This window comes from Molothrus ater, chromosome 11 (genome assembly GCF_012460135.2).
Source record: "Molothrus ater isolate BHLD 08-10-18 breed brown headed cowbird chromosome 11, BPBGC_Mater_1.1, whole genome shotgun sequence".
In the NCBI taxonomy this organism is placed as follows: Eukaryota; Metazoa; Chordata; class Aves; order Passeriformes; family Icteridae; genus Molothrus; species Molothrus ater.
In genome coordinates, this window is record NC_050488.2 from 5,946,216 (window position 1) to 5,972,235 (window position 26,020).

The 26,020-nt window shown below is 41.9% G+C and overlaps 1 protein-coding gene across 2 annotated transcripts in view; it reads left to right on the top strand.

The window, feature by feature from the left end:
* Positions 1-25,738, top strand: part of SFMBT1 (Scm like with four mbt domains 1) — an 81,502-nt gene extending 55,764 nt beyond the window's left edge. For both annotated transcript variants that reach the window (XM_036391095.2, XM_036391094.1), the window contains exons 4-21: positions 637-877; positions 1,249-1,337; positions 2,262-2,508; positions 3,187-3,284; positions 4,054-4,155; positions 5,038-5,188; positions 7,448-7,530; positions 9,406-9,532; positions 10,226-10,339; positions 11,697-11,739; positions 12,628-12,692; positions 14,089-14,228; positions 16,095-16,204; positions 17,864-18,039; positions 18,742-18,920; positions 19,034-19,279; positions 19,505-19,633; positions 20,335-25,738. In XM_036391095.2, the coding sequence (XP_036246988.1) occupies positions 637-877; positions 1,249-1,337; positions 2,262-2,508; positions 3,187-3,284; positions 4,054-4,155; positions 5,038-5,188; positions 7,448-7,530; positions 9,406-9,532; positions 10,226-10,339; positions 11,697-11,739; positions 12,628-12,692; positions 14,089-14,228; positions 16,095-16,204; positions 17,864-18,039; positions 18,742-18,920; positions 19,034-19,279; positions 19,505-19,633; positions 20,335-20,475 (2,481 nt within the window). In that variant the 3' untranslated portion in view covers positions 20,476-25,738. The remainder of the gene's footprint in view (positions 1-636; positions 878-1,248; positions 1,338-2,261; positions 2,509-3,186; positions 3,285-4,053; positions 4,156-5,037; positions 5,189-7,447; positions 7,531-9,405; positions 9,533-10,225; positions 10,340-11,696; positions 11,740-12,627; positions 12,693-14,088; positions 14,229-16,094; positions 16,205-17,863; positions 18,040-18,741; positions 18,921-19,033; positions 19,280-19,504; positions 19,634-20,334) is intronic.
* Positions 25,739-26,020: the final 282 nt, after the last annotated feature.

The window sequence follows — 26,020 nt, forward strand, 5'->3', positions numbered from 1 at the left end:
TGAGTTACAGCCAACTGAGAATGGGGAATTGACATGTCAGAGTTTGTTAGGACTGAGGTCCTGGAATTAAGTTTAGATCAGAACATTCTATAGAGAGAGCAGAACAGGGTCCATCTGCTCTTTTGGGATTTGGGAAAAATTAGGGATATGGGAAACTTAAGGTGTTGCCTTCTCTTTTAAGTCTTCCATTCCAGTGTCTCAGTCCTGTGCAGTCAGATTGGTCACCTGCACACAGCACACCCCCATACAAACAGAGCACTCCCACTGTCTGGTGCTTTATTGTTGTCAAAGCATGAAGAACACAGACTGATTATGTTCTGTGCAATTTATATAACAGTGCTGCAAGTGGGAAAGTCTTTCAGTGATGGGGGAAGGTATTGTCCAGGGCAGAAAATGAGTGGCACAGTGTTGCTTTAAGCTTGAAGAGATACTCTGAAATGCAAATAAGATTTCATTAATGATGATTCTGTGTGCATTCTAGTTTGGGTCCCATAATGTGATAAAGCTGTTTCTCTGAAGAGGCTGGGTGGCATTTGGCTTGAGTTTTTTGTTAATGAACTTGTCTAAATTGTTCCCTCTGTTATTCAGCAAAGCTTCTGAGAGGTGCTCAGATGTGATGATCTTCTTCCTCTTCAGGTGGATACAAGTTTGCAGAATGGTTTTGCCCCTGGCATGAAGCTGGAAGTGGCTGTCAAGTCTGACCAGAACACCTACTGGGTTGCCACCATCATCACCACGTGCGGGCAGCTGCTGCTGCTGCGCTACGACGGCTACGGCGAGGACCGCAAGGCCGACTTCTGGTGTGACATCCTGACTGCTGACCTGCACCCCATCGGCTGGTGTCAGCAGAACAAGAAGATTCTCAAAGTGCCTGAAGGTACCAGCTCTGTGTGCAGACACAGGGAGCACACCAAGAGGTGCTGTTGTCCTGTGTCAGCCGGGCAGGCAGCCTGTGTGGGCGCTGTGGTGCGCAGGTGCTGTTGCTGTGGGGACAAGCTGAGGTTATCAGCTGTGCTTTCCTGAAATCCCATGACAGAGGCTTGTGGTTATCTTAATCATCACCACCAAAATCTACTGCTTTGACATTTCCTTTAAGTTTTTTTTTGTTTGTTTTGTTTCTTTGTTTTAAGTTGTTACTGGCGTGTGGCAGAATCTCTTGAATTAGGCAATGCAAGGCTGTAGTAACATCTTGTGTCTGAATAATCTTTATCTGGCAGGAAAAATCAGAGTCTTTCACTCTTTACTTAGGTATCAAGGACAAGATACCTGACCAGGAGGAGTTCCTTCAGCGGGTGCTGAAGGGGGCGTGCAGTGCCCCTGCTAACCTGCTGGAGGGGGTAAGTGCTGCAAGGGGCTGCATACTGGGTTTTGTCTTGGCTTTGCCCTTCATCATTAAGGGGATCTTATTTGAATTGTCAGTTCAATTCCTGTTTTAAGTTCAGGGAGCATTGTAATATGCTGTTGACCCTAGAGTTCCACTCTCTAGTGTTTCCTATTTACAGTATTTAATTTTTATAGTGTTGTCCTGAAACATATCTGTTGCTGCAGGTTTGGGTTGTTCATTAATCCTGGCAAAAGAGAGACCTTTTTCAACTCCCTAGGGTTTCAGTCTTCTTCTTGTTCTGTTCCTCCATACAGCTCTAAGAAAATAATGCTTTATTTATCTGGCTTTCATGTTGTCTCCTTTCTCAATTAACTCATTTCACTTTGAATTGTTTTGTTTGGGAATCTTTTACTAATGGTCATATTATTGTTTCACTTACTTACATCTTTGCAAGTGAAGAACCAATTTTTTTATCCCCTGCTCTGCACTTAAAACAATATCTGCACCTTACATCAGTGTCTGGTTGTAAAACACAGAACATAATGGTTTTTGGAAAATGCCTTTGACACCTTCATTACAGCTAACAGTTCTGTCTGTATGTTTCTGTCTAGTCATCTTTGTGTGCTGGATGACTCAGTTTTAGAAAGAGGTTATTCATGTTTCCTTCAAACCTGGAATATATAAATGATAATGTCTCTGCAAATGATAATGAGGACTTCAGTGAAATGTGTGACTGTGTCTACAGGCAGTGCAGAAGCTCTGACACAAACACCAGCGATTCTGAACATTGTCACTTCTGGCTTGTGTTAGGAAGGGACATGGATTTCTGTGCTTCTGTGCTCATACTTTATTTATGCAGACAGAATGTGTGTAAGGAGGTGGAAATATGGCATTTGTTTTATTCTCTTGTACAGAATAATTTGTATTCTTTCTGTAGCTTCACAGAGGGAAAAATCCATTGGATCTCATCGCACCTGGCTCCCGACTGGAGCTGCAGAACACCCGGGACTCCCTGGAAGCCTGGATCGTCACCGTGGTGGAAAACGTTGGTGGGAGGCTCAAGCTGCGCTATGAGGGCCTGGAGGATTTGGACAAATTTGACCAGTGGCTCTTCTATTTGGACCCTTTCCTTCACCAAGTGGGTTGGGCAGCTCAGCATGGATACAGCCTGCAACCACCTTCAGGTACTTGAAAACACAGATCTTGTATGTGGTGATCGGAGGGTAGTGGCTGCTGCTTTAGTGCTCTGAGTTGTCCTTCTGGGTGCACGTGGTGGTCACATAATCTGTGTGATCTGACAAGTCCTGTACCTAATAAAATGTAGGGGAAGACACAAGTAGTCCTACAAGACTTTTCACCCATTTGTTCTGAATGCTTTTGCCTGTCAAAACTTTCCTCCTGTGTGTGCAAAGGAAAGAAGTGAGGAAGGGATTGACATCATGATTTTGGTTATTTTTGGTATGTTTGTTTTCCTGGAGGGGGTGGAAAAAGTCTTGTGGCTTTGGAGCGCTGCTCAGCAGGAACTTTTGCAGCTCAAGCCTACTGGACTGATTTAGATACCATTTAAAAATATGAAAATCTTCCTTAAAAGAAGGAACAAGTGCATGGAAGCAGAGGCAGAGGTGGACAGGCATGTCCATATCAGGGCAGATCAGCAAAGAAGAGGGGCAAAAAGTGGCAGAAACACAAAGGGATGGCTTATGAGCTTGCTAGTGATGTAACATGTTTGCTGATGAGGGGAAACCTTGGGATAAAGAATTCGGCCGTTTAGAGGGGCACAAATCAAACTTTATTGCTAGGTGTTCTGAGAGAAAAGAAGAAGAAAAATGACTACTTACTCTTTCCCTCTCTTTTTCCTCAAGCCATTAGGTCCTTGAGGAGTGAAGCAGATTGGCAAGAGATCCTGAAGAAGGTGAAAGAGGAGGAGGAAGAGTCATCTGTTCCTACAGATCTTTTTAAGGTAGTTTAATGCTGTGGATGATACCATGGAAATGCTATATTCCTGAGCAATGATTCAGGGAAGTCAGGCATCCAGAATTCTCTTGTTTTGTTTTGTTGGTTTTTAAAATTTATTCCCTCCCTCTCTCTGGTTTAAAAATGTAATTATAAGGGAAAATAATCATACTGGTATCAATTCTTGCTAAGTTAGACAACGCACCCATGACAGTTATGTGAGTCATTAGTTGTCTTGGTTCACATGTTTTAGTTCTTCAGGTTCTTAGTCCATCTTTCTCAGCTTTGTTTGGACCCATAAGTAGAAGTAGAGGTGCTGTTGCTCTTGAATTTGTTGGGTGCTGTACAGAGATAGAGATAATTCTGGAGTCAGAGCCCTGTTCTGCGGGTTTCTGTTAGAGTGGAAATAGAGGCCTGTATAGTTCTCATTTAGTGTAGTTCATGAGGAGTGCTAAAGGTTACAGGGAAAAACCTCCAAACATTTCTATTGACTTATGAGACCACTGTGTATTATCAAATCTTGCTTCTGTGTGGAGAATGGCAGAGGAAGAAGTCACAGAGACTCAAATCCCTAAAACTCATCAAAAACCGTCAGTCTCAGGAGGCATTGTTGGCCTTGTCATTCAGAGAAGTTGCTGGTACTGAGACACGTTGATTTCTTGGAATGAACTGATAAAAACTCCTTAAAAACTCATCTTCTTCAGTTAATATATGTGAGGTATGTCTCTTTTTTGGTGGAGGAGGGCAGGTAATCAGAGCAACACATCATTTTCCAGGATAAACCTGTGATCGGAGTGCACTCATTCTCCGAAGGCATGAAGCTGGAAGCTGTGGACCCAATGGCGCCCTTTGTTATCTCTCCTGCTACAGTTCTCAAGGTACCAAAGTTCTTAAACCAGCCCTGCTGAGATTCACTTCTACTGCTACTTCTGTTCTCAAATGCTCAGGGAATTCTCATTAACTGGTTATCTTAAAATCTTGTGCTAGTTTCCAAATGAAGTGTTTTGTATGTCTCCCTCAGGGGACAGGCTGCCTGATCAAACAGCTGCTGATGGTGAAGCCACTGGATTTCAATGGAGGGGAAAAGTTCCATAAAGATATAAGCTCAAAATATCAAATGATGAAAATTGTCAAACCCAGATTTTTAAAATTGGGTATATACCCTCACAATCTGAGTATCCACCTGGAGATAGTTTTTTGGGGTTTTGATTTTGTGAAGGTTATGTCATTACTGTGACATAACCTTACACTACACATGACATTTAGGTGGCCTGATTTCCAAACAAGGTTGGATTTCAAAGCTGAATTGAAAACCCTCCAACATGATCAGGCGTTCATTTTCTTGCTATTTGCTTGTCCTGCTTCTATTTGCTTCAGGAGTGTAGTGGTTTTTTTTGGTGACAGTCCATCCTGGGATGCAGTTCAGCCTTGTTGAAATAAGCAGTTTGTTATAGAATAGTTGAAAGACCACAGATGCTAATTTCTGTGCATCTTTCATGAGAAAATTCCCTAAAGCACTAGGTCACCTTATCTTTTCAGTGCTCAGACATAAAGTTTTATTATTTATGTTTGTTAAGTTTCTGGATAACGCAGATGAATCTGCTGGTTTATGAATCCCAAAGATTCTTTTAATTTTATTTTTTCCTAACCCTCCCAGTATTTAAAGTTAAAGGGTTTCCATCAGGCAATGCTGCTGTTTAATAAAGCTCTCCGAATCTGCATCTCACTAGAGCCCATGGTTCTCTTTTGGCTGACTGCAGGTGTACAATGACAAATATTTCATGATAGAAATTGATGACCTGCGAGCGGAGCGCGCCAGCAGCCAGCGCTACGTTTGTCACCTCAACAGCGCCGGCATCTTCCCGGTGCAGTGGAGCCTGAAGAACGGGCTGCACCTCAGCCCCCCACCAGGTATGTCTGTGCAGCCTCCTCCTGCTCCCCTCTGCTCAGCACAGCACCTGGCAAAGCAATGGACAGAGCAGCACAGCAAAGATCCAGAATTGTATTTGTGTTGCCCCCAGACGAAGGCAGGAATGATGAATCTGACTCCGTGTTCGCAGAAGGCTCATTTATTATTTTATAATGCTATATTATATTAAAGAATACTAAACTATACTATACTAAAGAATACAGAAAGGATACTTACAGAATGCTAAAAATTTAGTAATGAAAACTCGTGACTCTCTCCAGAGTCCCGACACAGCTTGGCATTGATTGGCCAACGAGACAAAACAACTCACCAGAAACCAATGAAACAATCTCCAACCACATTCCAAAGGAGCAAAACACAGGAGAAGCAAAGCAGATAATGGTTGTTTTCCTTTTTCTCTGAGGCTTCTCAGCTTCTCAGGAGAAAAATCCTGGGTGAAGGGATTTTTCAGAAAATGTGAATGTGACAATCCAGCTCTGAAAATCAGGAGGTTTGAGTCTGGGGAACTGTTTCCCAGGCACGAGTGTTGATTTGGGAGGATGAGAGAGGCTGAGGATGTCATGCATAACAACCTGAACACTGGAATGGATGGAGTGAGTGTTCCAGGCCTGAAAGAAATGTTGATTTCAGACTTAATTAACATGCTATTAGAAGCCTGTAGTCATTTGCATTGGATTTTTGCTTCTGGTCAAACTGGAACATTGTTATCCAACATTTTATAATATTTTTAGGCTATCTTATCACTCAGAAGTTAATGAACTATTTTTTTGACCAATGGCCTATCAGGCACTGTTGCAGATTGTTGAAACATAGCTTTAGGACATAAGGGAATAGCGTAGTGTTCCTGCACTCCTGAAATATTTATTCATTTTCTCAAACTAGAAATGTCAATGGTACTGTAAAACCTGGTCCTCTGCTCTCTTACTTGTGCCCTCACAATTCAGGGTGTTTTGTTTTAGCTGCTCCTTACATCGGGGGGCAGAGACTGTAGGATGTTTGTCTCCTGCCTTTGCTTGGATAAGGTGTGAAAAGTGGCTCTGCCTGACCAGCATTTCCTAGAATTTTGCATGTATAAAGTGAAATCTCACTTTATAGGCGTGTGACTGGAGCTGACAAATATTTTAAGTTTCTGTTCTTATCTCCCTGGACATGGTGGTCATTCTGAATTGTGTGAGGTCTCAAGAGCCCTACTGGCACTGGTAAAACTGAGATAAATGGATAATTAAGTCTTTCTGTGGTTCAGCCCTTTCTGAGGAGAAGAGTCACAGAATAAGTTTGGTTGGACTGGTGAGGTCACTCCTCAAACCTTGGCTTCAGTTTTGGGCCTCTCACTACAAGACAGACATTGAGGGACTGGAGCATGTCCAGGGAAGGGAATGGAACTGGGAAAGGGGCTGGAGCCCAAGGCCTGTGAGGAGCAGCTGAGGGAGCAGGGAGTACCTGGAGAAAAGAAGGCTCTGGGGGAAACTTTGGCTCTGTACAATTTCAGATTGTCATGTTAATACTATATTCATACAGTGGGTTTAAAATTTTGTTTGATTTCTTAAACTGTTGTCACAGGTGTCCCTTTAAGGGGAGTGGAATAAGTGCAGCACTTGTGTCCTTGCTAATTTACTGCCAGCCTCAAACTGACATGGCAGCACACTTTTGGGCCCCATTCTCTTCAGTTATTTGCTTTTTGTTAGATCACAGGAAAGCCAAGTATTTCCCCCAAGAAGAATATAATTTTTCTTGGAAGGATTCTCTGTCTCCTGATGGACTCCTTGTTAAGACACTTCCCTTCAGAGGTGTGCAGATCTACAGCTTTTATCAGACTTGATGAGGCTCTTGGCACATCTTACTTCTCTCTTTAATGACTTAGCATTTAACATGTCTTTGAGAGAGCAGTGTATTGATATTGTGCACGTTTTGAATGATCTGTTTTAAAAAATTAGTTTCAGAGCTGACACAACAGCAGTTGCAGAAATTTTTCCTGAATTTCATCTGTACTCTGTGAAACTGTTTAAGATGGGTGAAACTGTAAGGGGTGAAACTGGTTTCCCATGTTTCAGCTGCTGCCCTTGTCTGCTTGGCAGATTCACGATTCAGGTTGGAGTGGTCTGACCTCACATGGCTCCCTGAAGCCCTAAGTCAGCTCACAAACCTGAGTAACCCAAACAGATCTTGGGCTCTGTATGTCAGGTGGGTTTGAAATGAATCTCAGCTGTTAAGCTCTAACCCTTGGCTCTTTGCTGTCCTAGGTTACCCTGGGCAGGATTTCGACTGGGCTGACTACCTCAAGCAGTGCGGGGCCGAGGCAGCTCCCCAGAGCTGCTTCCCTTTGGTAAGGTTCTCCTGCTGCAAATCTCCTCTGCTGCCTCAGTGACACCCCTGACTCCAGGGACAGGAACCTCTTTTGTTTCTTACTTTAATTGCTTTTCCAAGTAGAATGGAATATTTGAGCTGGAAGGGACCTGCAGTGATCAATTACCCTATCCAATCCCTGACCCTCTTCTGGGTTAAGCTAAAATTAAAATGTGTTGTTAAAGGTGTTGTCCAAAGACTGACAGGGATGGAGCTTTGAGCCCGTCTCTGGGAAGCCTGTTCCAGTGTTTGACCACCCTCTCAGTAAAGAGGTGCTGCCCAGTGTCCAGTCTGAACCTGCCCTTGGAAGCTTTCCCACACATCCTGTCCCTGGAGATCAGCACCTCCCTCTCCACATCCCTTCCTCTGGGAGCTGCAGGGAGCAGTGAGGTCACTCCTCATCCTCCTATTCTCCAACTGGACAAACCCAGAGTCCTGAGCTGTTCCTCACAGGGCATTCCTTCCAGCTTTTCACCAGCTTTGTTGCCCTCCTCTGGACACGTTTGAGCACCTTAACACCTTACCTGTGATAACTCAGGAGGCAGAAGAGATAAGACAGTATAAATGAGAGTGAACTGAAATAGTTGCATGCCAGCTTCCTAGATAGGGAGGCAGTGGACCAAATGTTTCATTATGATAAAGCAGACTGAAAATAAATGTTTGTTTTGTGAAATTGAGATGTGTAAGAGTCCGTGGAAGAGACATAGAACAGCATCAGTCATTGTCACTCCTGTAACTGTGGAAACAGAGCCTTTTAATAGACCTTATTTTCATTTACTAAGGGTACTCTTTCAGTCTTCCATCCTTTCAGCTTGAAAAATTAATTCTATTGTATTAATCAATACAAAGTCATCTTAGATTAGTACCAAATAATCATTTTACATTAACCAGTGCCTGAAGGACATGCAAGATTTTGGGCTTTTGTTGGTTCAGTGACAGTATTGCTGTCCCCCAAAGCACAATACCTTGTCAAGCAGGAAAGGGTGCTATTTACACCTGCCTTCCAGTTTCATTTACCATACTTGGGCTATTGCAGTGCTTAGGGGGAGAAATTAGAATGAATAATTACCAGTTTTTGAAGAGAGTGTTGCTGGCTATGAATTCTTGTTGCCCTTGTTCTGTCTTGTAAACTATAGCATCTTAGAACAGGTCACTGAATTTATTATCCCTTTCTGAGAAGAGTTGATCACTGTAGGCTAGTTCCAGAATTCATAATGTATTGATCCTGTAATTACTTTGCAGAGTGGCTCTGGGAAGAAGAGTCCTCTGTCTGGCTGGTACTTCTTATCTTTAATTCAAGAGCTCCAGAGCTGGATAAATACCTATTCTTATGTTTTAGGGATTTTTTTTATATATATATAAATGCAAACTGTATTGGTGAATAAAGTAAGACCCTATTTATCCAAAAAATGTAAAAGAAAGCTTCCTATTCTGCCTGCCAGAGCTCAGATGAGGCAGGAATGTTATTTGCATACGTAAAGTGGATTTCCAAGTTAACATGATAGAATAGAGAACCTGGTCAGACTATTTGTCAGACTTATCACTCAGGTGGCAAGCAGCAGAGAATTTCTGATTGCTGAGAATGCACTCAATCCTTTCAGTGAGCCTGAGCATCCTTATTTTTTGGGGACAAATTTGCTAGGTCTTTCTGTAGAGCCTTTTTAAACTTAAATTCATTGTAGTTCCTGATATATCTTACTTGTTTACAGTGTGCTAATTATCTGAAATCTCCTCTGAGTATCTTTCTGTGTTATTCAGGCTCTGAGGGCTTTGTGTTGCTCCTGTTCGTGGATATTCATATCCTTTCCTGGATACACAGCTGGTGCCTTACTGAAGTATTCTGGCTTTTTCCTAGTTAACTTCTGACCATGGATTTAAAGAGAACATGAAACTCGAGGCTGTGAACCCAGTTGATCCTGAAGAAGTTTGCATTGCTACAGTCACCAAGTTAAAAGATTCATACCTCTGGCTTCAGCTGGAGGGTAAGCTGGTTTGGGGGGAGAGAGGAGTGCTTGCCCGTCACTACACTGGCTTCTAGTGCCATCCCCACACCTGATGAGTATTTGGAACAAACTCACTGTGTGCGGAATATGGGCAGCAAGGCACTGTTTCCTCAATGAAATCATAGTCAAAACCCACTTGCATTGTCTGTTTCCAGTTTGCCTTGGCTGGCACTGCTTATTTAAGGCAAAAATGGCATTTGTGCATTGCAGTGTCAGTGCTGGGCTCGTGCACCGTGCAAAGTGCTGAGCGGGGCCTTGTGGAAAGCAGGGGCCTTGGGACAGTTTCACAGATGAGTGACTTGCATTCTGAGCAAGCCTTGGCCAGACCTAGGAAGGAAAGTTTCTTCATTAAGATAGAGTAAGCCTGTGTCAGCTGTTCTCCATTATAATCCCATTTCTTGATTGGAAGTACATCAGCATGCACTTGCTATGCACTGTGCATCTCTGCTAAACTGCAGAAGGAAAATTCCCATCTCCAGCCTTTAGGAGGAAGTAAATGAGGTCAGGAAAGAATCTGGTCAGTAAAAGGGGATGAATAAATGATTGTTATTGTTATCACCGTAACAGATACACCATAAATCAAAGCAGCTTCACTAACAAACATGCAGCAAGTGTTAACCAAATTAGAGGTTTTATGACTTGTTTCAATTTTTCCTTTTCTGAACTGAACAGGCTCCAAGAAACCTGTCCCTGAGTGTATAGTGAGTGTGGAATCAATGAATATATTTCCAGTGGGTTGGTGTGAGACGAATGGATATCAGCTCAGGCCTCCTCGCAAAGCAATAGGTACCAGTTCTCTTCTGTTTGCAGTGGTGGGGTAGAGCTGGTGAGACCTGCCAGAGCAAATTGCTGCAGAATTATTGCTGGCATGGCTGAGTTTGGAAACATTCATCATGCACAGAGAATCTGTGTGTTGCACAACTGTTCCCCTGGCTGTTGGGGCCAGTTGGAAGCCCTACAACTTCAAACCCCACAGTGTTGGCTTGAGGCCCCTGCACACTGTGGGGACAATCCATTGGCCTAACAAACAAATCCTACCTGTGTGTGAACACCCCCCCTGCTCTGCATTTACTTCTGTCTGAGCTGTTCTTGCCATGTGTCTGACCCTGATACTGATTTTACGTGTGCACTTGTGCAAAGTCAAATTAATGCCACAACGAAGCAATGTGGATTGTGTGCACATTTGGAGTCAAAATAAAGGAAACTGATTTTCTCAATGGGCCAGGTGGTGATGATCCCTAATGACAAAGTGCTGAAGAGTAAACCCTACCTTTTTAACTACACTAGTAGGTAGAATAACTGTCTTCTCTCAACTGGTTAGTGAGGCATGTTTATTAAAGTTTAATGGGGGTTGGAGAAACTGAAGAATTTCTTTAGTGTTCACTAGGTAAGATAAGAAAATTTTTAGATTGAAACGAGCTGTTATTTTCTGCAAGTCAAAGCAAGAGAAATTAATCTGCTTGCACTGCCAAGGACACATGAGGAAGAAGAGGGGTGATCCTGGTTAGATAAAAGATGATTTAAAAAAAAATCCAGAAGTTTGTCGGGGCCAAAGCATGAAATTGCTGAACAGGCATAATGTTGCATTACCTTGTTTTATTTTACTACCTGGTTGTGAAAGCCAGAATTAGCAAGTGGACCCATCACCTAAATGACTGATTTGTTTGCAACTGTGTTTTCCTGCATAGCAATTGGCTGAAGTCATTGGTGTTTCTAACCAGCTGATTTCATTCCATTTCAAAGTTAAAGTGCTGAAGTTACTGTGCCAGTAAAGTGACACGTTGTGCCAAAGAACATAACCTTTGGGTGCTGAAAAAGAAAGCATGTCATCCCTTTTCTGGATGGTAGTTCAGGTGGTTATGGGGCTCTGATGCAAATAAAGAGGCACAGAAGGTAAAATTTCGTAGAAAACTGGGCATGTGCATGCTTCATTTAAAGAATTTTTAATGGAAGTTGAAGTAAACCTTCTGATTCTCCAAATTACTTGGATCAGTCTACCTCTCATGCAACTGGGTCAGTTGTCTGACAGTGATGGGAACATAGATTCTTTTTGCTGTATAACTTAAAGAAATGACTCCACTAGATATATATTGTTCTAGATGCTTCGTTTGCCTCTCATATTTTGCTCTTTTTTTTTTTTCAGTAAACAAGCAGAAAAAAATTGCAGTAGTTCAACCAGAGAAACAGTAAGTAACAGGTTATTTGCTGTTGTTTTTGTTGAGTTTTTTCTCTTTATTTTTCAACTGGAAAATATGCTGTGTTAGGGAAGATGCAGATTTGCAGAAGTGCTGTACTGAGGGTTGAGAGATTCCACAGTCCATTTGTGCTAATGCTGGTAGATTCTGCTGATGTTCAAAAAGACCTTTTGCACTACAGTAAGAGGAGATATAAAGCCTGGAATTTGGTTTTTTGTAATTGTTCCTTCCCAGATTAAATTTGGCCCAAAGCAGGCAGAAAGAGGAGTTCTGCTAATATCTACAATGAGTCTAGAAACTGTGTCATGCACTTGGAGCTCAGTCTCGTGAGCCTGCTCAGAAATGCTCCATGGAATGCTCACAGTTGCCTTTATTGACTCTTTACAGCTTTACAAACACCAGAGCTGTCAGTAGTCCTGCCAGTGTTTGCATTGCTCCTAAAATACTGAGCAGACTGTTTCCCCATGTTTTGCAGTTGGGATCCTTACCAGAGTGCTGGAGTCATTTTAGTTGTATTTTGTTTCAAATCCAGCTTTTTCAGAATGCATAAGGTGAGGGTACACTGCCCTGTGCTGGGACATGTGAAGTTAGGAGGAGTCAGGGGATGCAAACTCCTGTGGGTAGCTTTGGGAGGTGTCTGTCACCATGGTGGCCCATGGACTTCAAGCAAGGAAGGATTGCTGCTCGCTGTAGCAGGACAGAAGTCCTTTCCAAGTGGAATTTGGTAGTTTCTGTATGTTATTGTGAAACAGGGGAGGTATAAAAAGCAGGTTAATAAGGCTGGAGCTGAGGAAAAAAAGTGTTATGGTGTTTTCGTAACAGAGAGGTGACTGTCATGACTGTCTGTCTGTTTTCCCAACCTCCTTCTTTCAATTTCAGAATTTTATCTTCAAGAACAGTTCATGATGGACTAAAGAACCAGGAACTGAACTCTTCTGACTCAGGTATTGATCACAGAGGTCAGGCTAACAAAGGCAATATCCTGTAAGAGTTCACCTGCTCAGTCCTCTTAGGAGAGGGAAGGGGAGGAAAGGGTTTGGAGATTTTCATCCCTTGATGATTTGTTGAACTTCAAAAATGAATGAAACAAACAAAAACCTGCAGTGTTCAGATTCTTACACCAGAACATTGCCCCTCCAGCAGAGGATATGTGAAGCTGAATGTGCACTGTGACCATGCAGGTGACCTTCTGTTGTCACCTCTTCATTTTGATAATGTGGGAGAAGCAGGTGTGCTGTATCTGTGCTCAGAGTTGTTGGATTCTGGCTTTGGGAAGCAGATCTCTCTGGTTTTATTGTTAACTTCATCATGGTGATAAACAAAACCAATTCAAACAGCAAACTGCTTTGTGTGCCAGATGGCAAAATCTAATCATTTTCTCAACTGTTGCAAGAAGGAATGTGATGAATAAGTACATCTGCTGGTGAAAGTCACACAGATCCATCCATTTGGCAAGACAGTGCCTCCTCCTCTGCTGTTTTCTGTACAGTGAAGTGCACATCTGAAGCTTCACTGAAAGCAAGATAAAAATGATGTGTCCTTGTTTATCATTTTAATTGGCTTTTAATAGAGTCATAATGTAAATTTGACTTCATTTATTTATCTGCCAGTTTTCAACTGCTGAATTTAAAGTCTTTAAGTGGTAGTGTTGCTCAGCCAAGAAAAACTAGAACACTGCTGGGTAAAACAATATTGGTTTTGTACGTAAGTGTATTGCAATATATATTAAAACTTAAATTTTGAGCAATGCTGAACCATTAAATAAATTCAGAGAGCTTGATCTCACTTCATCAGAGGTCATTTTATCAGTTGCCGAATCTTTTGTTTGCTAATCAAAGGAAAAGGATTTAAAAATGCAAAACAATGTCATGCTGCAGTTTAGGATGAACAGTGGAGAATAACTGCCAGTTTCTCTGGTGGCAGAAGTTTGGGGGGAGAGAAAATTTACTGGAAAATGTATCTGTAATTGCTTTGTAGGAACTGCTTCTGCTACCAAAAAGTTGGGATTGTCTTTGTCTTTGCTGTTCTCACTGGTGTGGTACCATGAAGCAGCAGACTAGCCAGGAGGGAATGTTTCCTTTCTGATACATGACCATCTTTATTTACTGCAGCTTGACAATTTGCAAGCATGGGTGTGAAGTATGAAAAATGTTTTGACAATGTGGAATAACTAATGGTGCCATTGCAAACGTGACAGAAACTACCTCAAATCCCTGTCATTCAGGACGTTTTCCCCTCCTTTTTTTACAGCAGATAAACTGTTACCTACTGTGAGATTCTTTCCTGGGGCATTTGCAGCATGTGATTTCCATGTTTGTTTTCTCATTTCTCACTTCTCAGTGGTAATTAATGGCAAGTACTGCTGCCCAAAGATCTACTTCAACCACCGCTGCTTCTCGGGGCCTTACCTGAACAAAGGCAGGATTGCAGAGCTGCCCCAGTCTGTGGGACCTGGCAACTGTGTGCTGGTGCTGAAGGAGGTGAGCTGATGGATACACTGCAAACAGCAGAGTAGCTTCAACACCAGAGTGTCTGTCTAATTACAGATGGGTAATTCAGAAATTTAAGCTGATAAGTGAGGAGTGTCTTTTTGCATATAATAAAGTATAAATCATGAATGGTTTTATGAATGGCTGATAACAGTAAAAGCCTCTCATTTATCTAAGTAACATTCAGCCTTCTACTGCTGAGTTTTATTTTCTGTTAAAACAGTATAACCTGTAATTACCACAATCAAAGGAGTTAGTATCTTTTTATAGCTGTAATAAATGTTTCCATTTTAATTAACAGAAATTAGCTGGAGATAATCCCAAATTTCCTTTACGGTTTGCACTGTTGATGGTAAAACAGAGGAAATACAGATTTTCTTAGTCAAAATGGCAAACTACATTCAGTAACTGGGAAATGAAGAGAGTTATCTGTGCTTTCTAAGTTGGATACAATTTGCATAGATCAGGTGAAATTACAGTTTGGCTTCTTAATCTTACTGAGGGAGGAGGGGGCCAGTCTTTAATGCCAGAGAGCTTCTTCTCCAGAAGGTGTTTCACAGCAAATTTACAGATGCTTTAATGTAATAATTATTTTTCTGAAATTTCAAATAAGTTCATGAGGTGGTTATTATCTGACCTGAGAGGCTGGAAATTTCCCAAGACATAACTAACTGGATATGCACACTTGAGCTGTCATGAAATGATTACTTTATATATAAGAATTGGCTCAACATACCTGGAATTTTCCTTCCCTACCAAGTATCTTAACAGGGAGAGAGCTTAAGAAAGACTTTCTGGCAGACCTGCTGTAAAACAAGAGTCTGGTTGTCAAGAATCAAGCAGACTATTGAAAAAGGTCCAATTTTGCATGCAGAAAAGTACCCTATCCTTTCTGCCTATTTCAGTATTTTATTGAAAGAACTGCAAAAGAGCAAATGTGAAGTTCTGTGGCAGCTTCATTTAATCTCGAAGGTTTACTCTGCTTCATTGCCTGAAAGCAGAAAGTGTGCACAAATCCTGCTGATGTGCAGGTGCTGAGTGGTGCTGAAAGTTCAGCCAGTATGCTCAGTTGTATGCATTTCAGTTGTGAGTCTTGCTCACTGTAGGAATCCTAGAAAGAGTTTGGTGCTTGCATTATATTTAATACTTTTCTTTGATTTCTGGACTGCTGCATTAGTAGCAATAAAACTGCAAATTTGTAATGTCAAGGTTGTTATGCACCCAGTTGGAAATGATTTGGAATAAGCACATAGTGAGCATAAAAAGTACAATTACAGTGCACATTTTGTACTATCCCCCACTAACTTCTGGTTCTTCACAACTTCCAAGTTACTTTACAGTACTCAATAAATTATCATTTTATTAAAATAGAGACCTTATCATGGTTCATGGAAGCAAAACAGATGAGAGTTTAGGATTCTGCACTATGGTTTTGTTGTAAGCAGTAGGTTAGCAGGCAGCAAAATCCTGCAGTGTTTTTTGGCACAACTTCACATGACACACAATCTTTAAGATAATCGCTCAGATTTAGCCAAGGTTATGCAAGTTAGGGAGTTCTCAGCCCCAGGCATTAATTTAGTGATGTGTAATTCAAGGGCAATGACTTGGAAATTGCTGGATACACTCGTGACTGTGCAGACCAATTCTGAGGGCTGGGAAGGCCCAAAGTGTCGGCTGCTCTCAGTGCTCGTTTTGGCACTGTCAGGAGGTGTCTGTAATCCTGCTGTGAATGAGTGCTTTGATGCTAGATAATTTGGATGAATAGGAGCAATTTCCTATTCTGCCCTGGCACTTTAAAACAGATTTATTGTACAAATAACTTACACATGTTTTCTGCTCTTTCCTCCCACACTGTAGGTTCTCACTTTATTGATCAATGCTGCCTACAAACCCAGCCGTGTCCTGAGAGAGCTGCAGCTGGATGAAGAGGCTGCCTGGCATGGCCATGGAGAGACCCTAAAAGCCAAGTAAATTCTTATCCTGTTCCCTGGCTCCTCAGTCCCAGTAGCTGTTCTCTGCAGGCTGTGCTTTAGCTTAGGTTTCAGGGAAGGAAAAATAGCTTAGAGCATATCAAGATGCCAGCAGCCATTAGGTGTTGCATTCTTTATAAATTTCTCTGAGTTCTGGTGGAGTGCATGTGATTTTAATGCTCCATAATATGGCAGTGTACTCTGCTACATGTGAGCAGCTAGAGACTGGTGTGGCACTGGTACAGCATTGTACTGACAGACCTGAGGGTGAAGTTTAAGATTATTTAATTCACCTGAAGATAATTGTCAGTGTTTTAAAGCAAAAACATGTACTGCTTGGGAAGCTTCTCAGGCATTTCCATTCAAATTTCTTAGTGGAAAAAGATTCTTCAGAAATAAAGTTAGAAGCTTTGTAATGGTCTGACATGGATGTCTTTCTACAGCAGTCTACCCTAAAGCAGTCCCAGTTTTCCTGCTGAGCTTTTTGGGTTAAAGCTTTTTGCAAGATTACTTTTACAGCTAGGAAAAGAGCAGTGAACGTATTTGCATATATTTGATAAGTCCGGATACTCCTTTATAGTCTAGGGATGGTTTTGTAATTAGGTCACTGTGTTTGCATATTAGAGATTAGATTTTCCCAATGTGCCACTGCACACTTTCCTGCATAATTTTGAACGTGTCAGTTATTCTTTTGTTGGATCAGTTTCATGTATAAAAAGACATCTTTCCATATATTGGAGGACTGCTCTGAACTGGGCAATAGGAAGATGACAAGGTTAGTGTAAATAGAAGGTGTGGCTGAGGAATAAAGAAAAAAATATTTGTTTAGTCTCACTGAAGTTGCTGTTTGCTTTCTTTTGCCATAGTAGTGACACTAGGGATATCTGGACTATGATGATACATTTGGTTTTTTCAAGGTATTACCTAGGTACTTGCAGGCCTGAAACATCTCTGGTAGATATCAGCACATGCTTGTAGCTGTGCTGGAAGGATAAAGCAGAAATGCTGAGCAGCTCTGGTAGATATTGCACAGTGCAGCTCTTTCAGTGTAATGGCAAGGTTGGTGAACAAAAAGGAATAATTTCTTCATTTAAATCAATCAGGAGCAGTATGTGGAGTCATGCAAGTGACTGTCCCAGGGAATTGTTCAGCAGCTGGACAAAAGCTCATTGGAAATGTGGCAGTAGTCCCCTTGTCTCCATAGGATGAGTGCAGAAAGGCTCACCAAAAGCTGTCTGCTGTTACCTGAATGGGCTCAGTGACTGCTCTCAGCCTTGGTTTGAGGAACCAGCTGTCCATGGCACAGTGGGCATTTCTGCAATCCCATAAAAGCAAAGAGAGAGAGAACCATCTGTGAACAAAGAAAACAAAATATCTGAACTCTTGGACAGTTGCCTCAGATGGTGTTTTGTAGTTGTTGATGGGGCAGTGTTGCTGTGTTTGGTACTGCAGCCACCTCTGTGATGGATTTTCTTTATTTGGGGATCTGACAGAAGAGACATGAGCTCCTGTTTCCTGGACTTGGCAGTCCATAAAGTTCATCATTGCTCATATTTTTTCTCAGTTTGATCTCAGTACTTTTGTACACCTTTCAATGAAGTCCTTTGATCCTGGTAATTAGAAGATTCCTAATTATGCCTGTATTTATACTGCTAGGTACAAAGGCAAGAGCTACCGTGCCACCGTGGAGGTTGTGAGGACGGCAGATCGGGTGGCAGATTTCTGCAGGAAAACCTGCATCAAGCTGGAATGTTGTCCAAACCTCTTTGGCCCTCAGATGGTGCTGGATAAATGTTCAGAGAACTGCTCTGTCCTGACAAAGACAAAATACAGTGAGTAGATCCCTGATCCACACCAAGGTGGAGTTTGGAGTGTTATATTTTAGTTTCTTTTGGCTTTGACGCCAGAAGGAGCAGCTCAAGCACTGCATAGAGAGGCCTACAAAATATTCATGTTCCAGTGTGTAGGAGAGAAAAAATTAACTTTTAATTAAGTGGTAGAACCATGGCTTAACTTCTGTTGTGTGCTTAAAACTTTATCTTTTTAAAACAACTCTGGGGACAAGAATGTGGCATTATAATTGCTTTTACCAATTTGTGGTGGGGAAAAAAATGCAACACTTTCAAGGTCTTTTCTTAGTTTTTAGGGTTTTTGTAGACTAGCTTTAACCATTTGACACTGTGAGAACAAGCAGTGCATTGAGGCAATGTTTAAAAACTACAAATCATCATAAAAGCACCATTAAATTGGATTGAATCTTTGATAATTTTTGTATAAAATAGGATCATTTGGAGACTTCCCAGAGATGGAGGAAGTAAGTCTTTACAGGGCAAACAAAATTGATCAGTAACTCTCGTTCCTTAAACCAAATTGAAGTGGAAAATACAGACATAGTGATTTTGAAGATTTGAAGAACTGGGATTCCTATTGGGAAGTGTCCTTCTATTGATTTTCCAGTCCTGATGAGGGGCAAGCATAACTAGAGACACTGAAGGTGCATTTCAGCAGTGTGCTCCTTCCTTCTGTCCTGGCAGCACACTATTATGGCAAGCGGAAAAACAAGCGGATAGGTCGGCCCCCGGGTGGCCACAGCAACCTGGAAGTAGCCATGAAGAAACCAAACAAAAGACGGAAGAGACGAAAACATTTCTTTGTTCATAAGAAAAAACGTTCTTCTACGTCCGTGGATAACACTCCAGCTGGATCTCCCCAGGTAGGACAGTGCTCATGGATCTGGGATGTGATCTTGGACTGCTTCATTTGAAACAGCAAACCTGGTAACTTCAGGGTTACAGCTGCTTTTTTTCTTTTCTCCTAACTCTTCAGGGCAGTGGGGCAGAAGAGGAGGATGACCAGGATGAGGTGGATGAAGAGTCTCTGACTGAGGACAGCACCTCAGAGCACCAAGATGAGCTGCTTGAAGAATCAGAGGTGTCAGAGAAAAAATCCCTGTCATCATCTCCCACCCAGAGTGAACTGTCTCATTCCCTGGCTCAGGACCGAGACAAGCGGAAGAGGAAGCTCAGGACCTTCTCCTTTTCTGATGATGAAAATAAACCTCCTTCGCCAAAGGTAACTTGGAATGTAGATTTCTGCCCTGGCTTGCTCCCTGCTGAGCAAGCACCAAAATCTTGGGGGTATTAACCACAAAATGTGTGTTCTCTGTTTCCCCGTGAAGGGTGTTGTGAAAACTTTACAGAATAATAAAAATCCCTGATGTTTGTTACGGTTGAGTCATAGGACTGTGATAAAGACTAAGCATATGTGATATTTTGGGAATTCTTTTGGCTTGTCTAGGACATAAAGATGGAAGTTGCTGAAAAGCTGCAGCTGGACAGTAACCCTCTGGAATGGAGCGTGGCTGATGTGGTACGATTCCTCAAATCCACTGACTGTGCTCCCCTGGCAAGGATTTTCCTTGATCAGGTATCATTTTCTGGCTGTTGAATGTTGAATCTGTCACTTGGCCTCTTGTCCCCTAAGGAGTCAGAAAAAGAATTTTTTTTTAATAGGGTTCTGAAGAAACAAACACTTGGGCAACCTGTGGCCAAGTGTTTGAGAGAGGAGAGTTCAGGGAATGACCAGAATTTTTCAGGTTTCTCATTACTGGGGGGAGGATATTTTGGTCTGCAGAGCATCTGAATCTTAAAACTACAAACAATGCCTACAACAAAGCACCATGACAAGAGTCAACATTTTATTTGCATCTTGGTTAAACTTTGCCATAAAACCAGTGTCTATTAAAACTGTACTATTAGAACTAATGGTTAGGGTGGTTTGTGGTGGTGGATGTTGCTGATAGACTTCACCTTGTGGAACTTCTGTTTCTACAGAAAGATGCAGTTGTTGGTTAGAATGACTTTCTGCATGAAATTCCCTTGATTTCTTTTGTTGGGTTGTATTTTTTACAGTAGAATTTCCCGAGAGTCAGTGCCTCAGTGGATTTGAGCTGGCATTTTAAGAAAGGAGTTAATTTGTTGTGTGTGAGAGAGATTTTTAAGCTGCCTGAGGGAACATGAAAGAAGCATCTATCAAAATGGTCACAAATCTGAAATTACAGCAAGTCAAAGCTGAAGGAGCAGGGGGAATAACAACAAAGTCACTCTGGAATTTTTGTCTTCTGACAGGAAATCGATGGCCAGGCACTGCTGCTGCTGACCCTGCCCACTGTTCAGGAGTGCATGGACTTGAAGCTTGGACCAGCTATCAAACTCTGCCATCACATTGAGAGGGTCAAACTTGCCTTCTACCAGCAGTTTGCAAACTGAGGAGCAGCCAAGTTGAAGTGGACCTTTGAAGCACAACTACAAAACCATGCTCCTTCCTCTCTAGCAAGTAAAGCCAAATGAACTTAAACTGAGGCCCTGGTGACCTAAAAGTGTGTGTCAGCCTCAATTTTTTCTATTTCAACAGAAGGAAGACAACATCTGGAGCAAAATGCCAATGCAAACACAGGGGCTACTCTTCCAGCTGCCAGCTCGGGAACACAATAGTCTCTTGCTCTATGGTTCCCTTTTTTTAATGTATTTTTTAATGATGACAGAAAAGTCTCCTCTTGTGGGAAATGACATTTCAATAGTTCTGTTGGCACGGAACTTTAAAAGGAGAAATGGATCCTGTTTACGTTCGCATGTAGGCTGCCAGAAATAACCTTTCTGTTCCTGATGTTTCACAGAATCCCCTGCCCTCCCTGTGGATGAACACTTGCTTTACCACAGCACTGACTTTGGAATGTGTTCTTTGCACATTCGTGTGTTAATGTTGAGATTTTTAATGAATTTGTTCATTGTTAGGACAACAATGTGGCCACAGGGTTTTGAATGTACAGTATAGCAAGAGTGTGGTTCCTTTTGAAGTTTTTTTTTGTTTATTTTGGTTGTTTCACTGTTGTTGGTTTTGCTTTTGTTTTTACTACCTCTGTAGCCTGAACAGTAGAAGTGATGAAACTAAAAAGGGAGGGAACTGCTCTTTCTGGACACGTGGTCCGTGGCTGCACAGCAGTCTGGCTTCTGTGGGCATGTCCAGAGTGCAAACCAACGTCAGCTTCTGTTCCAAAGCTTTAGCTGAAACTTCTGTAGGCATAACCTGGATGTTTCCTTTTTTCAGATGCCAGAAAACTGAATTATTTTGCACTTCTCTTACAGGCAGGCTGTAGGACATAAGGAAGGAAAGAGAAAGTGCCTCTGCATTTTCTATATTTGGGTTGTCAGATTATTTTTTTCTTTATTGTATGAAGTTATTTCCTTTTTCTTCTAGCAGACAATTGGGCCATGTACATAGAGCCTGTCAGCAGACTTTTGCTTTGCTACCTGAACATCTATTTAGAGAATACACTAAGGAAACTGCAATCAATAGAGGACTGCAACATAGCTCTGCCAGTGTTTGCATTCTGGAAACTCTTATGAGCTTGACTTTGTATTTTTAACTATCTACAGATGCTCAGGATCAGACTTGATGAAAATTTGGTAGGTTGGCAAGGGATTTGTGTGCTTTTATTACAGAAAAGGAAAAGGACCAGTGGGACATCTTAGTTCCATCAGTAGACTCACAGTAGGATGAACTGCTGATTTTAATTTTCCATGGTAATAAAACCCAATCAGCCACTTGCTGTAGGCCAGTGTTTTACACTTGGAGTAACAGGGCTTATGTTACTTTCCATTAAAGGTGTGGGGAAACTCACATCAGGTCCAAGATCTGCATCTGCAGTATTGAGTTTCAGCTGACTTGCATTCATTCACTCTGCCTGTTCTCAGTGTTTGCAGGAGCACAGGCAGGAGCTGGATGTGTGCAGCTCTGCTCCTTTATGTCCTGTTCAAATCCATCTCTGCAGGAAGCCCCTGGCCTACGAATGCATGTGAGTTAGGAAGGTGCTTGCTGCAGGAGTGGCTTTAGGAAGGATGCAGTTATTGGGTTCTGATGAACAGGGATTACTCTGGTCAGATGGAATGATTGGAGTGTCCCTTAGGCCCAGTGTGACTGGCCATTCCAAAGCTGTGAGCTGCAGGATTCAGAAGGATGTGGTCTGTAGGCCGAGAGCTGAGTTGGCACAGCCTGTGACTTTACCTGCTACCCTGGTGTGGAGGGGGGAGCTGCCTCTAGTGGAAACTGCTGGGTCTAAGCAGAGCTCAGTAACTGGGGATGGTTGCTTTTGCCCCTTAGAGTAACTGCCTAGTCAAGGCAGAACTATTCACACAATTATTAAATCAGATTTTTTTTCGTTCCAGAATCAAAATGTCAGATTATTTATTAGCTGAATATTCCTGAGAGAGAGCAGTGTGTAGCTAGGACAATTTTTCTCCCACATTGTAAGCAGAGTGTGAAGACACAACTAAATTGAAATCAAAGTGTCCCTTTTTCCTCCTTACACCAGATATGTGGCAAATAAATGGATGTTTTGGCTCTTCATATTGCGCTTAGATCATTTGCCTGTACTCCAATCCCTTAGGACAAACTCATTCATAAACCATTAGGCTTGAAAAAATTTCTAAAGAAACACTGCTGCTTTGCTGTCAGCATCTTGTCCTGAGAAATTTGACCAGCAGAGAACTTCTGGGCTGGAAGATGATGCTTTTGGGTCAGGGCTGTAGAATTCCCAGGGTTCTGTTGTCCTGTGCCTGGCAGGATTGCCCTGCATAGCCAGGAGATGTTGCTTCCACCTTTCCCCATAGAGAGATAGATGTCTTTTTAAGTAGTTGTCAGGAGAGAACAGAGCTGAACATGTCATTTAGTGGGCCTGTTAACATGGTGCCTGGGGTTTTAAATACAAATGTCATACTCCTTTTCTCAGTAAATAAGCAGTCAGCAGTTTCAGCCCTTAGTGGGATACTCACTGGTCACCTTTGGCATGTTTTATAGGCTGGATTTTTCTGCCTTGTTTTGGGAGGCACTGACAGTCTGGTCCCAATGGGATCTATTTTTGTTGAGATTTTCAAAAGGGATGTTTTCATTATTTGTGAAATGTTTTTATGCTGCACACGGGTACTGTACACTCTGTTTCCTGGAAAAAATGCACTCTGTTTTATTGCTGGATTTAAAAGGGATAATTGGGGCTTTATCTTGATGGATGGTGTTTCTACTTGACTCTGTTTCAAGTTCCTCTTTCTCTATGTGTGGCAGATGACACAACTGCACTTACTTGTTCATCTTACTCCAGTATGACTTTGAGCTCACGTGCTGCTTTAGTCACTCTGTTTCTTCAAAACTGGATTTTGTGTAGCTGGTGGCTGAATCTTGGATTTGGGTGACAGCAATGTTTCACCATCAGAAATCACTGGGACTGCAGTAATTTAGGGTTCAGGGGTTTGTGCTGTCCTCTAGCACATCATTCACCATACAGTACAACAAAGCTGGAGTCCAGGAAAAGGCGCTGATGTCTTAACAAATGTCTCCAGTACAAGAAAATGAACCTTGTGTACTGTTAATGGGCTGGTAACAGGAGTTTACCCTTGGCTTGACCCACTGAGGGTGTGTGATCTTGCTTGTCATGTTTTCATATGCATTGTGCAGTCTTGGGTTTGCACGTTATAGCTTTAGAAGCCTGGTGGTGCCACTTTGACTGGGCTAAGCTTAGCCTTGTTAGGCAGGAGCATTTTGTTGGGTCACTGTTGTGTGCTTTCTGCACCAACTCAAGGATTCTGTAACAGAGAGGTATTTGATCTCCAGAAATGCCATGGAGGTTTAATGTGGTAGAATTATTCCCAAAGCACAAGCAGCTTGCAGTCCATCCTAAACTGAAAGCAGTCCTTCCAGGAGAGCAGAGGTACAGCACTGATCTTGGTGAATGAAGACTACTTTTTTCCTATCTCTAAACATTTCTGAAAGTTCCTCTCTGAGGAATGAAATAAAAGGCAGAATAATTTCTGTATTGTATAGAACTCCAGGAGTGTTTGCACTCTCTTCTGGGGTTAATGGAAACAGTACATACAGAGTTTGGGAGTGGTTTTAAAGATTGCATTCTCTGTCACAACTTTTAGCAGTATTTTGTTGTTGTTTTAGGATTTGCTAGTGTTTGTTCTTTATTCCAGTGATGCTTTAAGGAGGGAAGGAGTATTTAGCTGCTAGGTCCACAGAAGTGTAAATATATTTACAGGCAATTGGACTGAGCACTCCATTCTTCTATATGAAGTACAAGCCTTGGTACTTTGTTGGCAGAAAGCCCAGTGGCTTGTGAGATTTTTGAATGTAATGGAATAGGCTTCAAAACTATCGAGCTCGAGTTGGAGACTGGATACCTTTGGACCAAATCTGTTGTTACTAGATGAAGTAGCCTTACCAGAAACCCAAAAATATAATCCTGTACAAAGCTACTCCTTAACCAGTCCTGTCACAAAGTGTCAGCCTGGTTACTGCCTACTGTGAGCTCAGATTACCTAAAAGTAACTAAGCACAAAAACATAGGCTGGGTCAGGAGACTTCAGGTGTAGGATGTAGGCTCCCCTTCCAAGGGATTGTGTGCTGACCCCTTGTTTCAGAGTGCTGCTGCCCTTCCCCAAACATGCATGTAGCCTTGTTTTCAAAGGCAGCCTTTTGGGTGAAGGATTGCAATGGGACTTGGGAACACCAGAGACAACAAGTGTTGTCTTTTATTGTTGTAAAACCAAAATAGCAATCTGTATGAAACACAACAAAAATGAGTTAAGGTTAGTGACACTTTGTCTCCGTGGTCATTTTGGTGGTATCTGTTCTGGAATGCACCAGACATGCAAGTGGACTTTTGATGAGAAGACAAAGTTGCTCAGTCCAGGTGCCCAGCCAGCAGTGTTTGGCTCAGCTTTAAGCCATGGAAGCCAGCAGATCTGTGCTGACAGAGCTCCAGGGCAGTGGGTCTGAGTGACTTAGCACAAACAATGGCACCCCTGGCCTGGCACAGACCGGGGGAGCAGCCCTGGGGCTCGGGGACAGCACTGAGCTCTGGGCACAAAGGAATTCTCACCCACTCTGAAAGTTGTTGAGCACCAGTTTCCAAGAAACCTCATGGCAAAACAAACAAAAAATATCTGGAGGTGTCATGTTTCTCCTCCCTTTTTTAATTTCTTTTTTTTTTTTTTATTTCTGTTTAAAATAAATTTTAAATAATCTCTATAGACAATCAGAGGTCTTCTAGGAATCTCTACCTAAAAGGGTGCCAGCTCCACACCTGTGGGCCTCTTTCTTATACTAACTCATTGGAACTGATGCACTTTTCCTGTATTTTGCCTTTTTTAATTAGCTGCTTGTTCTTAAACAAAGATTTAAATGCATATTGTGTTGTGTCCCTTCTGCTTGTTTTATCTTTCTTTATCTTTTAAAAGAAAAAAAATATATATGCAGTGAGACTGAAGTACTACATGGAAGAGAAACATGCACAAGAAAATATGCCTATTAAGTCCCACCATTGTTTGAGCAGGTGTAACAATTTAATCAGAGGATTTTTTTAAAAAATATTTTGGATGGATATTTTACTTGTTTTGTCTGTAAATAGTGTACAAAAGTTTGTGTTATATGACAGTTTTAAGTGGTTGTAAGAAAATTAAAAAAGATACTTAAACTGTTGCTGATGCCTTTGGTATTAATATCATAAATACTGCTGCTGACCATGAGCAATTTTCCATCTTGGAAAACTGTGGAAAATTGTCTGGAACGTTCCATTGCTTGCAGAAAAGGTAAATGCAAGCCACATAAATACGACTTGGAGGGGCTTCATGTTGAAGAGCTTGATTGGGTTCATTCAGTTCCCTCAAATGGAGGAGTCCTCTTTATCAAAGCTTCTTCTAAGGTAACAGGTTTTGTTTCACAGGATGCTGAATCCATTTAATATACAGGAGCTGAGGACAG